The sequence below is a fragment of the Ascidiella aspersa genome, chromosome 1, assembly GCF_963924565.1.
Source record: "Ascidiella aspersa chromosome 1, kaAscAspe10.2, whole genome shotgun sequence".
In the NCBI taxonomy this organism is placed as follows: Eukaryota; Metazoa; Chordata; class Ascidiacea; order Phlebobranchia; family Ascidiidae; genus Ascidiella; species Ascidiella aspersa.
The window spans coordinates 35,157,484-35,174,516 of NC_139447.1; the positions used below are offsets into that span (position 1 = coordinate 35,157,484).

The 17,033-nt window shown below is 35.1% G+C and overlaps 1 protein-coding gene across 1 annotated transcript; it reads left to right on the top strand.

Moving 5' to 3' along the window:
* Positions 1-869: 869 nt before the first annotated feature.
* LOC146170251 (serine/threonine-protein kinase NLK-like) lies at positions 870-16,449 on the top strand. Its single transcript, XM_083394236.1, has 9 exons — positions 870-1,098; positions 1,657-1,786; positions 2,265-2,317; positions 2,935-3,041; positions 3,579-3,747; positions 4,697-4,823; positions 5,580-5,777; positions 7,498-7,702; positions 12,314-16,449. The coding sequence occupies exons 1-9, from the start codon at positions 1,043-1,045 to the stop codon at positions 12,460-12,462; spliced, it is 1,194 nt and encodes a 397-aa protein (XP_083250362.1). The 5' UTR covers positions 870-1,042; the 3' UTR covers positions 12,463-16,449.
* The last annotated feature ends 584 nt before the right edge of the window (positions 16,450-17,033 follow it).

The window sequence follows — 17,033 nt, forward strand, 5'->3', positions numbered from 1 at the left end:
TCACGCTCGAGTGATTTTTGCGAAGAACACAAAGGAAAAGCGTCTTCCACTACATTGTTGTTAAATGACATGTGTCCTGTGTCTCCAGCTTATTTCCCCTCTAAAGATTACCTGCTCTTAACGCGGATTAAAAGCGTGAATAGCATTAAATAAAGATGATTATCAATAAGGTTTTCATCAGTTTTTGAGTTATGTAGTTGTAATGAAATATTACGTCAGATACTGTGTAATACTATGTAACGCAGCAAAATATTTGATTGAAAGCGTAGTTTGGCGAAATGTCCTGAAAACATAACTATATATGGCATTGGGTATGTCTATTTTTGTTAATTCGTGACTATCGACTAACAACAGGTTGTACTAGGTAGAAGCGATGTCCGGTTATATAGGCTCGGAGTCCACAACCGATAGCCGATACGATACCAAGTGGTAATATCGGTACCCCGATACTAGGGTGGTATCAGTGCCGATCTGAAACCAAATTGATATGGGAATTTCAGCCGTGATTTGCGTTTCAATACTATGTCGAACCTTGTTCGCTTCTTTCAGTTTTTTCCAATACATATATACTAAGTTAAACTTAGCAAATATTTTCAAGTAGTTCTCACAAAGGCCGAGCTAGCAAAACCGTTGAGTTTTTCCAATTTTACGTTCTCTTCATCATTTACTCTAATTTCTGATAAGTGAGACAGGAGTGTTTGAAGTAACAATTGTAAACAAACAACAGGCATTTTTAGTAGAAATATATATGCTTTAAAACAAATCTTAACTGCAAGATAAAAAATTGTACTCCAATACATCAAAATTTGCGGTTTAGTGAAGCTGTTCAATCTTATTTGTAGCTTTTTGTTTTAACATCTAGATAAGATTATAAGGTGATGTTTTGTGTGGTACAAGCACCTGTTTCCAATATTTTTTGAGTGTCTTTACTGGGCAAAACATCAAGTTTTTGAAGCACAAATATTAAAAACAACATGTCCGAGGTATGACCGGGTGCTACAAAGGTTGAAGATACCTTCAATTAAAGTTCAAAACGGTGCTTATGGAAATTACTGACATGGACAAGCCAATTGGATATGGTGCCTTTGGAGTTGTGTGGTGAGCTTTTTTAAATAATCTTATATATATCTGTTTAATTATGCTTTGTAATATTGCTTTGTTTTCATTTTTTCTACTTGTAGTAAGATATATTTGTATATTTTTAAAAGTAATATTTTTAAATTTGGATTAATACAAAGTTTAATTTTAAAATATATCAAGTGAATGGTAATTAAATAAGGATTTAGTTGTAGTGTGTTAAACTCCATCATCTTGGTTTTATTGATATTCTTGCTTTTATTATTAGAACAAATAATCACAAGATAAGGTGTATTGTTTTATCCTAAAAAAATATGGATTAATTAAATTAGTAAAAAAACATGTTTATTCAAATAGAGTTTAAAAAGTTACCAATAAGACTAATCTATATAAAAGTGTAACAATTTTTTCAGTTCCATGGATTAGATACAAACTAAACATTTCCGACAAAGCAATTTAATCTTCATTGCAATATGTATGTAGTTTTTTTAGCGGGTACTCCTGATCAATGTCACACATCTAAAAATCTAGAGAGGTATTTTAGAAACATGAAGTCAATACTTTCTGCCTTTTTTGTAGGGCTGTTAAGGATCCCAGAGATGGAAAGCAAGTAGCCCTAAAGAAGATGCCAAATGTTTTTCACAACCTTATGTCGGCCAAACGTGTTCTGAGAGAACTCAAAATGCTCTGCTATTTCAATCATGAAAATGTAACTAGAAAGTTTCAAATTTTGAATTATACTTATTTATATTCTTTAACATTATAATATTAAACAATAGATTCTTGATTAGCTTTAAATCATTTCTCTAGTTTTCAAAATTTAGTAGTTCTCTTAAGTTAATGAAGTTAAATTGCGGGCATTGTGTTATTTAAATCTAGAAAATGTAACTAGAATGTTTCAAATTTTACACTTATACTTATTTGTATTCTTTAATACTATTCATTTAACTGTTGATTCTTGATGAGCTATAAATAATTGCACCACTTTTTAAAATTTAGTTGTTTGATCGTCGGTTAAGTTATTGAAGTTAAGTTGTGGGTATTGTGTTACCAGTATTTATATCTAGAAAATAGAATTAAAAAGTTTCAAATTTTACACCTATACTTGTTTGTGTCGATTCTGGATAAAATGAAGCCAAAAATATCGCTGTATAACCTCTGTTCAACTTCCTGTTCCTTGCATTTAGGTTTTATCTGCTGTTGATGTGCTGCCTCCTGTTGACAATCCCTACGAAGAAATGTAAGAGAACGTGGCCCTATTTATGCTGGTGTTGCTTCCTTGTTGTGAACGTGCATCTATAAAACTTTGTTTTTCTTTTTTTTTCATGTATATGTATTAATGTACTGTTTTAACCTAAAACCAAACTGGTGTGTTTTTCCTAATTTTGAAACTTGCTTGTGCAAAACTTTTTTTAATATATAGATGTACATTGGTGTACTGTTTTAACCCAAAACTCTTAATTTCAATCAGTTTCTTTATGATACTTTAAACACGGTCTTGAATGCTAGAAAGTTACCTGTGTTGTTTTATACCCGGCATATATTTTAGTTTAAACGTTATATAAAAATCAAATTGTCCTTTACATAATATTTGTCTTGAAATCCCCAAAGTATTCCGCAAAAAGGCCGAACTTCCAATAGTTGTGCTGTAGAAATATTGAATTTTAAGTTAAATGTGAGTGTGATAAACATTTGCTGTTATGAATGATCAAAATTGCTGCTATGCGAGCACACCTTTTAAATCACCTAAATGCGTCACGGAGTGGCCATAATTGCCCACGTTAGACGCAGGCGTTGTTGACACAAGTGCAAATTGCAGCATGTTTTCCTCACCTCCTGTGTCCCTTATCCACACAGGTATGTGATCACTCAACTGATGCAAACAGATCTGCACAAGATTATTGTTTCGCAGCAACCACTGACCACAGACCACATTAGACTATTTCTTTATCAGATTTTGAGAGGTATGTATAAGTTGTTGTTCATCATGTTTATTTAGTTAATCCTTTGCTGTATGCTTGCTTTTGCTTACGAAGTAATTTGGTATCTTAATTGAATATATTGGTGGTTCTCAAACTTTTTTCTTGCGATGCCTTTGTAAAAAAAATTATTGAACTTGGGACTTAGCAATTAGAATCTTATTTATTTGTTTTATTTTGTAACAGAATATCAGAATCAGTTGCTCTTTTTTTGTGAAGTTGATTTCGGGGGCGCATGTCACAGGATTATGATAATGTATTTGCATGCGTTCTATTACGGCAGTTGCGTTTTGATATGAAACAAAATCACTATGTCCGACGCCCTTAAATAATTGAAATGTCTTACCAGGGCGTCACAATGCATAGTCATGTTTCTTTAAAAAATATTAATTTTTTTTACAAAACTTGCGACCAAATTTTAAAAACAGTTTCTGAAAACCTGTACTGCACCTAATGACTTGGACTTCAAACAAACACTCTTGTGATTTGCCTTACACTCCAATTTTTTTCATAACTTTGTAGGGCTAAAATACCTTCACGGAGCCCGTATCCTGCATCGCGACGTTAAGCCCGGTAACCTCCTGATTAACAGCGACTGCAAGCTGAAGATTTGCGACTTTGGACTCGCCAGACTCGAAGAGCCAGACGAATCAAAGTACATGACCCAGGAAGTGGTGACACAGTATTACAGGTAGGTTGCACTAACTATGGTACACCATGTGAGCCTAGTCGCAAACTGAACTACATATACTGCCCTCTACTTCATAATTATGCACACTGCTGAGTAGAGATAGGCTGGTATATCGGTATCACTAAACTTTGACTGTTTTATTCTACAAAAATATGATATAGTTGTTCCTGAAAAATAAACACATTTTATTTTTTTTTATTTTCGCAAAACACTTTTTCGTTTAGTATCATGCCAAGTTAGTTAGAATAAGAATCCAAATAAAAGTTTAAAGTAAATAAACTGAAATGTTATCTGAATTTTATTTCAAATTGGGTCAAAGTTTGGCCGTATTTCAGGTATATAAGAAAAACAGTGTATCAGTTTTGATTATCAGTTGACAAAAACTTAAAAATCAGATAACAGTAGTGGCCTAAAAAGTGATATCGGCCGATCTTTTATAATATATAGTGGTTAATCAATGCTTTTGTAAGTTGCTGCTCAGCTGCTCAGAATACCAATTTCCCCTTGTTTTAAAGTTTTTTTTAATTCTCTTTTAAGCTTTAAATATAATATTTGTCTAGTCTTAATATAAATTACATCTCTAAATTTTTTTTGTATTTGTATAGCAACCAGGCAAGTATGATTTATTTGTGGGTACACTATGCAGAGATCTTTAATGCATCTTAAAAATGAATGTTGTAGTATTAAAATTAATCTTCTTGCCTAAAAAATAGACATTCTAATAAATATGTTAGGATAGATTAACTGATGATTGCACAAGTGCATATTGATACCTATTGTAGATTTAGGATGATGTACATTTATCATACCTGTTTGGCTTTGGCATTTATGTTTAAGCTAGATAATTTATTCTAATGCTAAAATTAGCAACTTTGGAAAACTAATTAAAAATATTTTGTAGTAATCTTCTTCTCTGGCGATTTCAAGCTATATCTTTTGTTTATTTTAGGGCTCCAGAGTTGTTACTCGGGGCGAGGCACTACGGTAGCTCTGTGGACGTTTGGAGCGTAGGGTGCATTTTTGCCGAGCTGATCTGCAGGCGGATCCTCTTTCAAGCCAACAGCCCAGTTTCACAGGTGCGTTTCTCCTGTTCTGACTATAGGAAAATTTAACATGCCAAACACCAAGGGTCTGAATCATATTCGCCCAATTGGTTTGGGAAGTGGCTACTGACTAGCACCCAATTCGTCAGAAATTAGTGCGATTCTAAGTAAAAAGGTCTACGACAATTAGTTCATCCAAAGGATGAAAAAGTCTGACTTTTAGACTTTGAGGTCTTAGACAATGCACTAATTTGACTTAACAAATGAAGAGTAAGTTTAATTATACTTAACTCACCCAAACCCAAACCAGCACCCTAACCCAAATAATGTGCATTGATTTAATAATTACATAAACGCTTAGGTCCCAATACCTCAATTTGTGACGTAACAATCCTATTTACCATGGATGAGACTATCTTATGCCCACCCGAGCCTGAAGAAAAATATCTATTTGGTTTTTCTAAGTTAATAACAGTTATTCTTTATTGTTGCTGGTATCATAAAGCTATTACTTGCAGTAAATGCTATGTCGGAATTGTATTTATTCATTTGTTGTTTATACTAAAAGAACTGATTAACAAACAGTAAGTTGTTTTTTTAATAAAAAAATGTTTGACAGCAACAAAGAGTTTACTAGTGGATAAGTACGAAACAAATTATTTCAGTTTTTCACAAATTGCCAACCTACAATTAAATTGTTTTATTAAACGAGAAGTCTGACGTTTATCTAATTACAAAAATAAAAAAGTTAATGCTAAACTGTTATTCTGTTAATTATAAATATTCCAGATCGACATGATCTACAACCTGCTGTGCGACCCCGACCGGACCCAGCCCTCGACCAGGACAATGGACCGTCAGACCCGCATGCAGTTGTACAAGTCGGTGTCGCGGCTCCCCGCAGCCCCAAGCACTTTCTACCACCTTTCACCCACCATGACCCACGAATCATCCCATCTTCTCTCGAGAATGCTGGTGTGGAATCCGGTAAGAAGATGACTATCAACTGTTTTCATACCGTGATATTTACTAAGTGTGAAATGTAGATAGACCGATATTCCACTCCTACCGATAGATCTGTATCTGTAAATTGGCACCTAATTTTTGCTGATATTTAACTTTTGAAATAATACATATAGTGTTTTTCTAAAAACAAACTAATTTTCAAATTGATTTTTTAATTTTTCTAAAAAACTCACATTTCTTCATTGGCTTTAGTTTTGATGGCTGTATGATTTAACATAGTGTTTGTTTTACTGTGTTCAACATCACGCAAAGTTAATATGCAAATTCGGAGATGTTCGTTTAGATGGGTAGATAAAATTAATGTTATTGCATTAGGTGTTCAATAAAGGCAAATTGTGGCTGTATTTAAGGAATGTAAAAAATAAGCGCTAACTCGTTACCATTTTGGTATAGTTTTCCTTTAAAGCTACAAATGCCTTGCTCACAAGAAAATCTATTTCAGCCGACTCAGGTTGCAAACACTCTGTTATGCAGCGGTTTTCGTTGATCAGTGTGACATTTTATGCGGTTTATCCCTGTTAGAAACATGATACGCATTTGTGAATTTGTTTCAATTGGTTTAAATATCCGTACAAGAATGTGTTTCGATAATTTCTCACAGACTTACCTTAAACTTTAAAAATGCGGAAATTTCTTGAGTGCTGGTTAAATTACCCATCTCTCTTGAAAGTATAGCTGTCTTAAAGTGAATATTTTCAATCATATTTATCACATTACAACGATTTACCAAATATTAGGCTAAAAATTACGCGACAATACTTTCTTCAATGTATCAATATTTGCCGTCAGACAAATTGAAAATTAAGTTTTTATACCCTATAAAGGGTCTACCCATATCCTTTTTGCGTGACCGACATATCTTGAAATAGATCCCAGCTATCTGATTCCATACCAAGGCCTGATTTATTAGGCATTTAAATCTTTCCAACGATTATTATCGCGCGATTACTCTTTAAGTGGCCGTAATTATGCTAGGGCGTCATTGACGAACTTTTTCAGATCGAAAAGATTCTTAGGACATACAGTAGTTTTGACAAGACAGAAAAAAGCTTTTACCACATTTTTTCGGCGTGTTAGACATAATTTTCCCAAAGTTTCAACGAAATACTGTAACTTTAGGTCTACACATTATTTTCCCCATGACATCTTTAAACAGACAACAAGCTACAATTATTCGCTTTATTACCTGCTTTACGCAATTACCGGATAGGGTCGACACCACAAAAACCGTTTTTGTATGCCGCTTTCCAAAATATTAACACACCGAAATGATTGCAACTACATCATAATGAGAAAAGAGACTCCTTTTTCAAATTAATATTAATTGTAATGAACGTGAACAAGCATCTTTTGTGAAATTAAATGCTGGCTTATTAACCCTGGAATACATTAGCTTCACATGTTTCAATTTATTTTTTTGTTTATTTGGCTGTAATAATGGCGTTATTAAATATCGGATCGGTGGTTCTGCTTAAAATGTTAGGTAGTTTGGTGTCCCCTGTTTAAAATTAGAATTTTTGTCTGCAAAACTAGTAAAATAAATTAAATATTTCAATAAAAATTAGTAATTTTTTTTTTTTAATTTTTTTTTTAAATAATAGAAAAATAGCATTTGTAGGGTATTTGCATAAAATCCCCTTTTTTAAATATTAAACGCAACATCGAACGCATTTTTCAACAGGAGAAACGAGTCTCCTGTACCGAGGCGTTACGTCACGTTTACGTGTGCGAGGGTCGCCTGCGCTACCACACCAGCCTGTGCCGATGCTGTATGGTGACGTCAGACGGCATACGTCACGCCCCCGAGCAGGAATTTGAACCAATCCCGGGCCGGCCCTTCGATGACGCGTACGAGGCCGATTTGCGTTCTGTGGAGGACGTGAGAGGTAAGATGACGTTTTTTTATTTTTTTATTATTTACTTTTACTTAAGGTTTAACGATTTTTTATTAAAAATATTTTAACTTTAACAAAATATTGTTTTTGATTTTAAAGTTCTGGGGCTCGTTATCCAGTAAAATTGTTGAACCAAATATTGTTTCCTCGTTTTTTGTTTTTCTTTTTTGGGGGCAGGTATTTAGTAAGTGTGTTTTTCATTTTTTGTTCAAGTTTTTCAAAAAACTAAGAATCAATAGGGCGCCGTCAGCCTTAAACAAGTGTTTTTTTTATTTTGGCCAAGTAAACCAGCTACACTCGTTAAGCGTAACGTGTTTAACTATAGTCACTCTCTTAGACTAGCGTATGGGACGATCAGAGGCCATTGGTCTGACGTCAGTCGTTTGGTGTCGGCATTGAACGCCCTAGTTAGCGCCGCTGTTTTGGCACCGCATTTTTTGGCCCTGTTTGGGGTTATTGGTGAGTAATTGGTAGGGTTAGAAAATGAGTTGGAGTTAAAATTCTGAAGGCATTTTGTGATAGGGTTGGGTTTGGTGTTAGGTAAAATGTTGTATTGGCCTGATTCTGATTCTGAACATTTAGGTCTTGGTCCGACGGGTTTAGGGCTGATTTAGACGGTTTTACGACTGTTAGGTATATTCCTATTTTGATCTTATTCCGAACTGTGTTTTATCCCGATGTTGATGTTGTTTTTATATCAGTCTTATGGCTGGAGTCCGTTTAACTAAGTCACTCTCTTTAAAAAACGGTCGTCTTAGTTTCACCGCCCCGGTGGCGCAAAGCACTTGACTTTTTACGCCAGGTTTTATGACCCGGAAGCTTCCTTTTTAAACTCCCATCGTGCCAAAAATAAAACTTCAGCCTGTGAGCAGTCGTTTTGAACGCGATCGACGATGACTGGAAAAGGTTATGTGCCCAGGTGGTGAATTATTCATGCCATTTCTGGTTGCAAAACGCCGCGTTTACGCGTATTAAGGCGGCGCCCTGGGCCAATATAGCAAAGACTAAATGAAATCGTTCACCCACAGCATATGGCTAATATAATTTGACCTGTAAATCGTCTCACACGAGGGTATGGAAGCTGCTTGAGGGCTAATTGCTATTATTCAAGTTCATATCAATTTTACTTAAGGCTATTTTAAATTTTTTCTCATAAAGTCTAAAAATAACGTAAGTTTACAAGCTTTTCGTTGGTAGTGGGAACGCCAGAAGTGAATAAAAATAGCATTTCTAGTGATTTTTATGTTTGACGACTAATTGCTATTAGTCCAGTTTATAATTATACTTTGTTTAAGCTATTTCGTCAGCGATTTTTATTTAACAAAAATAGCATTTTCATTTTTATGCTTGAGGACTGATTGAACTTATTCAGGTTCATAATAATTTTACAAGATATTTCGTAAGCGATTTTTTAAATCCATATGCCAGTCCATTTTAAATATGAGAAAGAAAACGTAAGTTTAATAAAATATGAGAAAGAAAACGTAAGTTTAAAAGCATCAAAAGTGGAAAAAAATGTATTTCTACCTCAATTTTTTGCTATCTGGTAGCGATTTTTATTTGAAGGAAAAATTGTTCTTTTTCAAATATGTGTATAGGATGGGTTAAGGTGACCCAATAAATACATTTTATGACCGATAACAGGGCTCCTGGGATTTGCCAGCAGTGCTGTAAACTTTTTCCCTATACCCTCACGGTCTGTCTTTTAACTGGGTAAGGATGCAGAAAACGATTCGACAGGACCGATTTAATTCTGCTTAACAGCCACCGCCACATTTTCCGCTCTACTTTGTACTACACCTTTGTCTAACTGTACGTCCATTACCACGAATATTTCTCGACATGTTATGCCAAGAAGCCAGATATAGAAAAATTTTTAAAATATCCCCAGTTTTGATCAAATATATGTCCGCCCCCACTGTGAAAATATCATACAGTTTTTCCTTAATAACAACAAATTTCCTGTTTTTTTAACTTGCAAATTTGTGCTTTGCTTTCATTTTACTGATTTAACATAGTGTTTGGTTTATTGGGTTCAGCTTAATGCACTGTTAATAGAGAAAGGGTGTTATAATATACGATAGCATACAAACATGTCAGGTTTATGAAAAAATCTAGTATCGATAGTAAAAACATTCAATGTCGGGTAACGATGTCAGTCCAAAAAAGTGATGTTAGTCGATTTCGAGTTTTAATAGTTTTTTGTGACAGCTTTTTAAACACTCTTTGTTGATTAACGAAATCCTATTTAAGAGATTAGGTTCGGCGCGTAAGCTCTCGTCATACTCCTGATCTTATTTTATTAAAAAGTTTGACGTAAAGTGACACTCAGTTATATCATGAGCGTTGTTTTGGATTTGAGTAAACGTGGTTGGTTGGGCTTAAATTGGACCAAAGATGCGTCGAACTTGGTTGATTCACGTTTCAATGTTTGGGTTCACAACAACGTTACGTTAAACTTGCTCTCTCGCGACCTTGCCTTAAAAATCGATTCCCCCGGGGTGTTAAATACGACCGTCCTTCGCTATTGTTTTTTACAGTATTTCAAGGTATTTATTGACAGAAATGCTAAAACATTTTGCAGTAAATTAAAACTAAAATCAGCATTTTCATTCGACTAAAATAATCTATGAGGTCTTATTCTGCTTTGATCTTACTCTGACCTTTCAGTTGTTGATCTAATTTTAGTCTTATTCCGATTTTTTATTTTATTCCAGTGCTGAAGTCATTATTATTTTTGTAGTATTGCTGAAGGCAATATTTTAGTATTATTGTGTTCAAAAGTAGAAAAGTTTAACAATATTTAATGACAACATTTACGAAATTCAATACAATTTGTCTTTATCCAGCTGATTACCATATTTAACATTTTATAAATAAAGGTTTTTTTGAAAAAAACTTTGTTAAAACAGATGCAGCTAAAATAGAGGAAATCAAAGAAAATTCCAAAACGTGCGAATACGTTCCATACACAAAACATTAAACTATACTCAATTGTATATATAAAGATAGACCAATAGGTTTAACGATAATGTCGTCCGATTTTTGATTCTACCGATATATCGGTATCGGTAAATTTTGGCCGATATTTACTACGAAAGTTTGATATAGTATTTCCTAACAATTAAACAGATTTTGTATTTTGTTGGTGTTGCATCATGCCAAGTTAATAGGCAAAATAATAGTTTAATAAATATAGTTAGATGAACTGAAATGTATTTCGGATTTTATTTTTAATTAATGAAAATTTTGATCAAATTTCGAGTATATAATAAATCGGTAACCCTATCGGTTGAAAAAAACGTTAAAAACCGGGTATTGCTATCGGTTCGAAAAAGTAATATCGGTCGATTTTAATTATATGCAGATACGCCCTTTTACTCCATTAGCGTTGTCGATATCCGTCGGAATAGGCTTTTTTGCAGCCCAAAATAGAACGCCGTTTTACGTGTGAATTTAATTGCGTCGGAATAGAATTTGCGTTCCGCCAACTGTATAGAGATTTTTTAGGGTCGAGAAATATGTGGCGCCACAGGAGAAATTCGTAAAGCAAAGGAAATCGGAAATTGGACATTTGTGATCACAGTTAACCTTTGTGTGGTTTTTTTGCGTTTATGTGTTTTGACCAGTTTGAAAGGTTTTTGCTTATTTAATAACATAAACGCCTAAAAATTCTTTCCGTAGCCAAATTAAAAAAAAAAAACTTAGGCTTATCACTTGAAAAAATAGTTTAAAAAATATCATTTAAAAGATTGCCGCTTTAAATTCCTTCGTAACCGCTCCTGGTCGATGGGCGTAATTCAGGGTTTCCCCCAGTAATCTTTTTCCACGAACACGGTATTTCGTTTTTAGTCAATTGACGTCTTTATGTGTTTTAGCAATTCCACGAACACATCGTGTGACTCAAGTGCTTGTACGAAGGTGCATGTTGTTCTGATTCCCGTTCTAATGCCACATATTTTTTTGTCATTCTAAGCTTGTTGTTTTCGTTTGCTGGAGTCGGTGGACCCATTTGGGGTACGTTAACTATAGTTTTAGGGTGTCTATGGAGGCCTAATTGGAATCATAGTTGTTTTTTTAAGAACAAATCACGAATTTAATTGAAAAGAAGACTTTTGTCTCCTTCCTCTCGAATAGATTTAGACTTTCATTTAGGTTTCACATATTTTTTACCGAAAACAGCAGATTTAAGTTTATTGGTTTCATGACGTCACCTAATGACGTAAGCCCCCAAAATTTGATGCCGACCCCGGCCCTATCCAAACAAAAATACGGGGTCTGCATTAAAAAAGTTTTACGAACCCATGACCAAGCGATACATGACTTAGTTTGCCATTTGGCCAATTTTAGCGCGACTTTTTAGTAGATGATTTTGCTTTTTGCTTTTCGTCCTTTCACATGAAATATAAACTTATTTCCTTCCTATATTATTTTCATCAAGCCGATTAACTCAGCCTTTTACTTGGAACTCAGAGATATATGACTTAGTTTGCAATTTGGCCAATTTTAAGCAGGACTTTTTAGTTTAGTAGATGATTCTGCTTTTTGTTGAGTCCTTTCCTATTTGTTTTTATTTTTAACTTAACCTTTTTTACTTGGCAGCTGCTGTGACCGACTTCATCAACAGTCAGCCTTGTGGTCGCAAGGCACCTCTTCGTATTAACACCTCCAGTACAGTGTTTCCTCGTTTTATGGCTTCCACCGTCGCCCAGTCCCAACCTGTCACTGTGACGTCATCCAAGGTCGCCTGACCGTGAATAACGTCACCATTTGAACGTTTCCTTGGTCGGGGTCGTCTAAAGGTCACTTCCTGCTGATGGTGGAGGAATAAGAGTAAAACAGGATTCTTTGGGTGTCATTGAAGTTTTGTTGACGTCATCATGTTTTATTGGGCATGACGTCATCAAAATTTAGAAGCTAAAGTTTGTCGCTTTAAATCAAGCTTTCTTTTAACGCGGTTAGCCAGTGATTAATTATTATGCGTTTAAAACTTTTATTGTCTATTTTTCCTATCCAGTGTTTTCGAAACGTTTTCCCTCGGCAAAAAAAGAGAAAAAAAAGCGATTTTTTTTTTGTTTTACGCTTTTTAAAAACCGATTTTTACGTCGTCCCTTGCTGTTGCGTCGTCCACTGCATTTGCTGCTTCTGCTTGCCCCCTTGTTGCATTATTTTACACAATTGTGATGGCGTGTCTATTTTTAGCGCGATTTTTAGTGTGAACTTTTCTTGTTTTACTGTGCGGAGCGTTAACCGACTCGCAGCTGGTCTGTTTGCAGTAGAGTTTCCACCATGAAAAAATAATGTATTTTTGCACAAAATCACCGATTAACCGCCGCGCAACTCTTCCGCATCAACTTAATAACAACTCGTCGAACATTTTTAGCTGTTTTCATTTGTGTGTGTTTCGTGGAAACTAAATAGCGTCCAAGAGTTTTTGTTTAAAAGTTGGAAACTGTGTAAATCCGACCATTGAAGATAATATATAAATGCAGTATTTGAGAGAAGCGCTGAACTTTTTTTTTTTTATTTCGAACTTTCAACTGTACTTGAACATTTGCTTTTTCCGTTGTTCAAAGTAGAACTATTCTAGAATTTTAACCAACCCGCTCAAAAAAACGATTTTTTACCTAAATGTAACGCAATTCGTCCTAATTTTTCGCTTTTACCATTTTGCGCTACCACAATTTACTGCGGCTTTTACCACTGTCGTGTGCAATTCTTACCACAAATTGCCCCCCCTCCCCGCCCGCTACCTACGTCACTGGCCTATGACGTATAAACTCGTTGCTTTCATCATTAATAGCTTATGTAAATGACATCCATGTCTAAACTGTAATACTCCGGCCAGGATACGTTAATACCCTTTAATCGTGGATAAAGTTTTTGGACTAAGTTATTTTGTGAACCTACATTTTTATTTACCGTCCTTTTTTGAAACGTTAAATCATTGTGGAAATTGAAAATTATAGTCCATTTTGTTTCCAAATGCATCCCAATACATTACTCCGCCAAAGGCAATTACCGGCCTAAATATTTTTTGCCAACTACTCATTCATGGAAAACCTAACCATTTTCGATTCAAAATCATAAAAATTCGTATAAATATAATGTGAATACCCAAATTTCCAACAACACACATATCAAAGCGTTTTAATGCGTTTCTAGCCTTAATACCTAAATTCACTCCACATAATGTTAATTACTTGCTTGGTAATTATTTTGCCAGGCATATCGGTGCACTTGCCCGTATAACCTTCATTTGCGAATATTAGGGTGATCTGTCCCCGTCTAATCATGTCAACAGTGGATTTCCTCAAAAATGTTCGTGTTTCTGCGTTTGACATTCGACACTTGAAGCATTGTTATGTAGTGGGATCGCTTTTAAAAACTGTCTACGTTCTAAATACTGTGTCGCTTAAAATCGCAGTGTAAATATATGATGCATGCTGAGTCACCAATCAAAAAAACGGACTTAACATCGTTTGTAAACCACAGTCCCCGTATGCTTACACATGAATCAATTATAAAATTATTATTGAAATTGTGGTATTTACCAATTGCCTAGCAGTGTATTACGGACCATCGTCCAGTTATGATATTAATTTTTGAAACTGTCCATATTTTTTTTATATTCGTAGTGTGACGAAAGCTAAAAAGGTTCAGGAACCGCTATATGTTTGTTTGTTTGTTTTGTGGTATCGCTGTAATTTTTTTTTAAATATCTTTTTTATAAATTGATTAGATTTTGCGAAGTGAATTTTTTAGTTGTTACCCTTTAAAAAAGTTGAATTCACAATGTCAATAACGCAGTTAATCCTATCACAAATCGAAAGTTGAGTGTACCATCTTTGTGACTACCTTGTTTTCTGTAAAATCCGCGGATTTTGTGTCCAGAAGCCCAACACATTTTTCTTAGAAAGTGAAATTGATTCAGCTGTGACTTTTCAAGAAAATTGGCATTTACTACCTGCTTGCCTAAACTCGTTCACATTTTGCGATGAAATCTGTTGAATGCCCGCAATTCCCCCACCGCGTCATTCAAATCGACTGCACTGTTGCGTCATAATGGCGTTATGGCGTCCTGGCGCGTTTTTATTACCATTGTGCTCGCAACCCGAGTGAACCAGCAAATGCCGACCAAATTAGATTCAGGAGATTGCTACTGACGTAGGATAAAGCTTATTTTGCGCAAGCCACGCAATTATAAGATTGAAATGTTCGATAAATAATCCTGGCCATTGCTCTATAGGGCTGTTTTATTTTCTTGACTCAAATGGAGTTTCTGCCTGATTGATTTGTATGAGGCGCAATCAGTTTTTTTAAACATTCGTGTTGGAGAGACCGAAATGACCTGTTTCATCCAATTACGAACTGATAATTATCTGCTGTAAGTACAAAAGGGTATATTGTCGACTAACACTCTCAAAACACCTTAAACACTGGACACAAACTCCATTTGTTTGTTACACCCCTGTATTTATGACGGTCTTTTTCAGGCTGATTTTAGCGAGCGGCGCTATAATTTCCGTGATTTGAACACACGTATTCACTGAGCTTTCAAACTTTTTTCTTCACTTAAATAGCGTTTATAAGATTGTGAGTTTTTTTCTTATAAAACGTTTCCAAGTATCTTAACACAAGCCTTTGGGAATCTTTTCAGGCTATTTTTTGTAAAATCGAATGACGCTTTCTTGTTTTATTAATTTTCTACACACAAACGGGAGTAAAAAACCCGGAAAATATTGGACAAAGATCCCTAAACACTTTTAAATACACGCTTTAATAACTGATACATGATTTTCATACTCTTTCTTGACCGCATTTGTCTTTCTTTATTCAAATGAATTCTTGCTTTATTGATTTTGTACGGTGCGCACAGTGCACACTTTCGTGTTGCATCTCTTTTTTACCAACGTGTTTTCCTATTTACTGTAAAACTAGCCGTTGCTTTTGCATGTACGTGTTTTTAGAATTCCACTTGCTGCTTTGAGCGACAGTGCAGTATTGTTTTGTTTTGTTTTGCAACCCATAGCCCACTGGCCGTAGCTGCATGATAACTGTAAGTAACTGCAAGTAGAAAATTGCCAAGGAATATGGTGGCATTGTCATTCCACCATTAATCTCCAGTGTTCAAATCCTACACTTTGTTTCAATCGCACGCAACAACACTTTACCCGTGTATTTGCAAGTAAAGTACGTAAATGCCCGCCTGTCCGCAATTCCCCCATGTCTCTACACGTCGGTGGTTCTCAACCTTTTTTCGCTGCATATTACCTGGTTTTCCAACGATTTGAGTCAAATTTACTTTTTTATTAAGGCCAATTATGAAAAAACAAAAAAGTACTCCCAGCGCCTAATGTTATTTTTTTATATTCTTTGTCGATTAATGTGGCAGAGACAGAATACAACTTACCGCAACCGCTGTATTGTTTTATTTACTTCAATTATTTTTCTAAATTCTACATATAAACCCAAAGCTTTCACATGTCAATCGCTGTACTTGTATTACAGGTTGGGAACTACTACTTTCGTCAAATGACGTCACATATTCTTGCCTCATTGTTTAATCGCTTGTTTGTCATTGTGGCTCGTTACCCATTCATTCTGTACACTCCTATTTGTTTCTGTTGCTTTTTTGTATTATGTGACGTTTTTAGTCCCTCTCTTGAACTCTCTTTGAACCCCGAGAAGTTACTCTTCGTGCGTTTTTATCTGTGACACTCGCAAAATAAACTGTCGGTGCTGATGTCACTATGGGTCGATTATTACGAAACAAACACATTGTTTAAACGAAAACAATTCTTATAGCGCCAATCAGTTCGACTAGCTAGGCCTCGTAATTGACTTGATTTATCCACAACTCGTAGATTCGTTAGATGATTTGCGATTTGTGACGTCATAAAAACGTCACAATCCATCAACCGTGTGACCCTTTGACCTTGAAAAGGTAAACCTCGGGGAAGTTTTGTATGCGTTTGTAGAAGCCAGGAGGAAATGTCTCCAGTTGTAAATCAATATTTGGGCAGGCCCCGAGGGCAAGTTCAAATTACACCTGCCATAAAGCAATCGTGGTTTGAGCTGTAACACTTCGAAATTGACTTGGTGCGTAGATCACTTTTCAACAGGTTAATCGTTGCACTGTCGGCACAGAAACAAACTAGGGTTTTAGTAAAATTTCGATAAATTCGCTTTTTTAGCAAATTTATGTGACAAAAAATAAAATAATTTAGCAAGGTTACAGTTATTTTCTATAATCAGGATCTACACGTTGCGGCATTAACGTCCTTGTAAACTAATGAATTATATTTGTTATTTTCAGGTA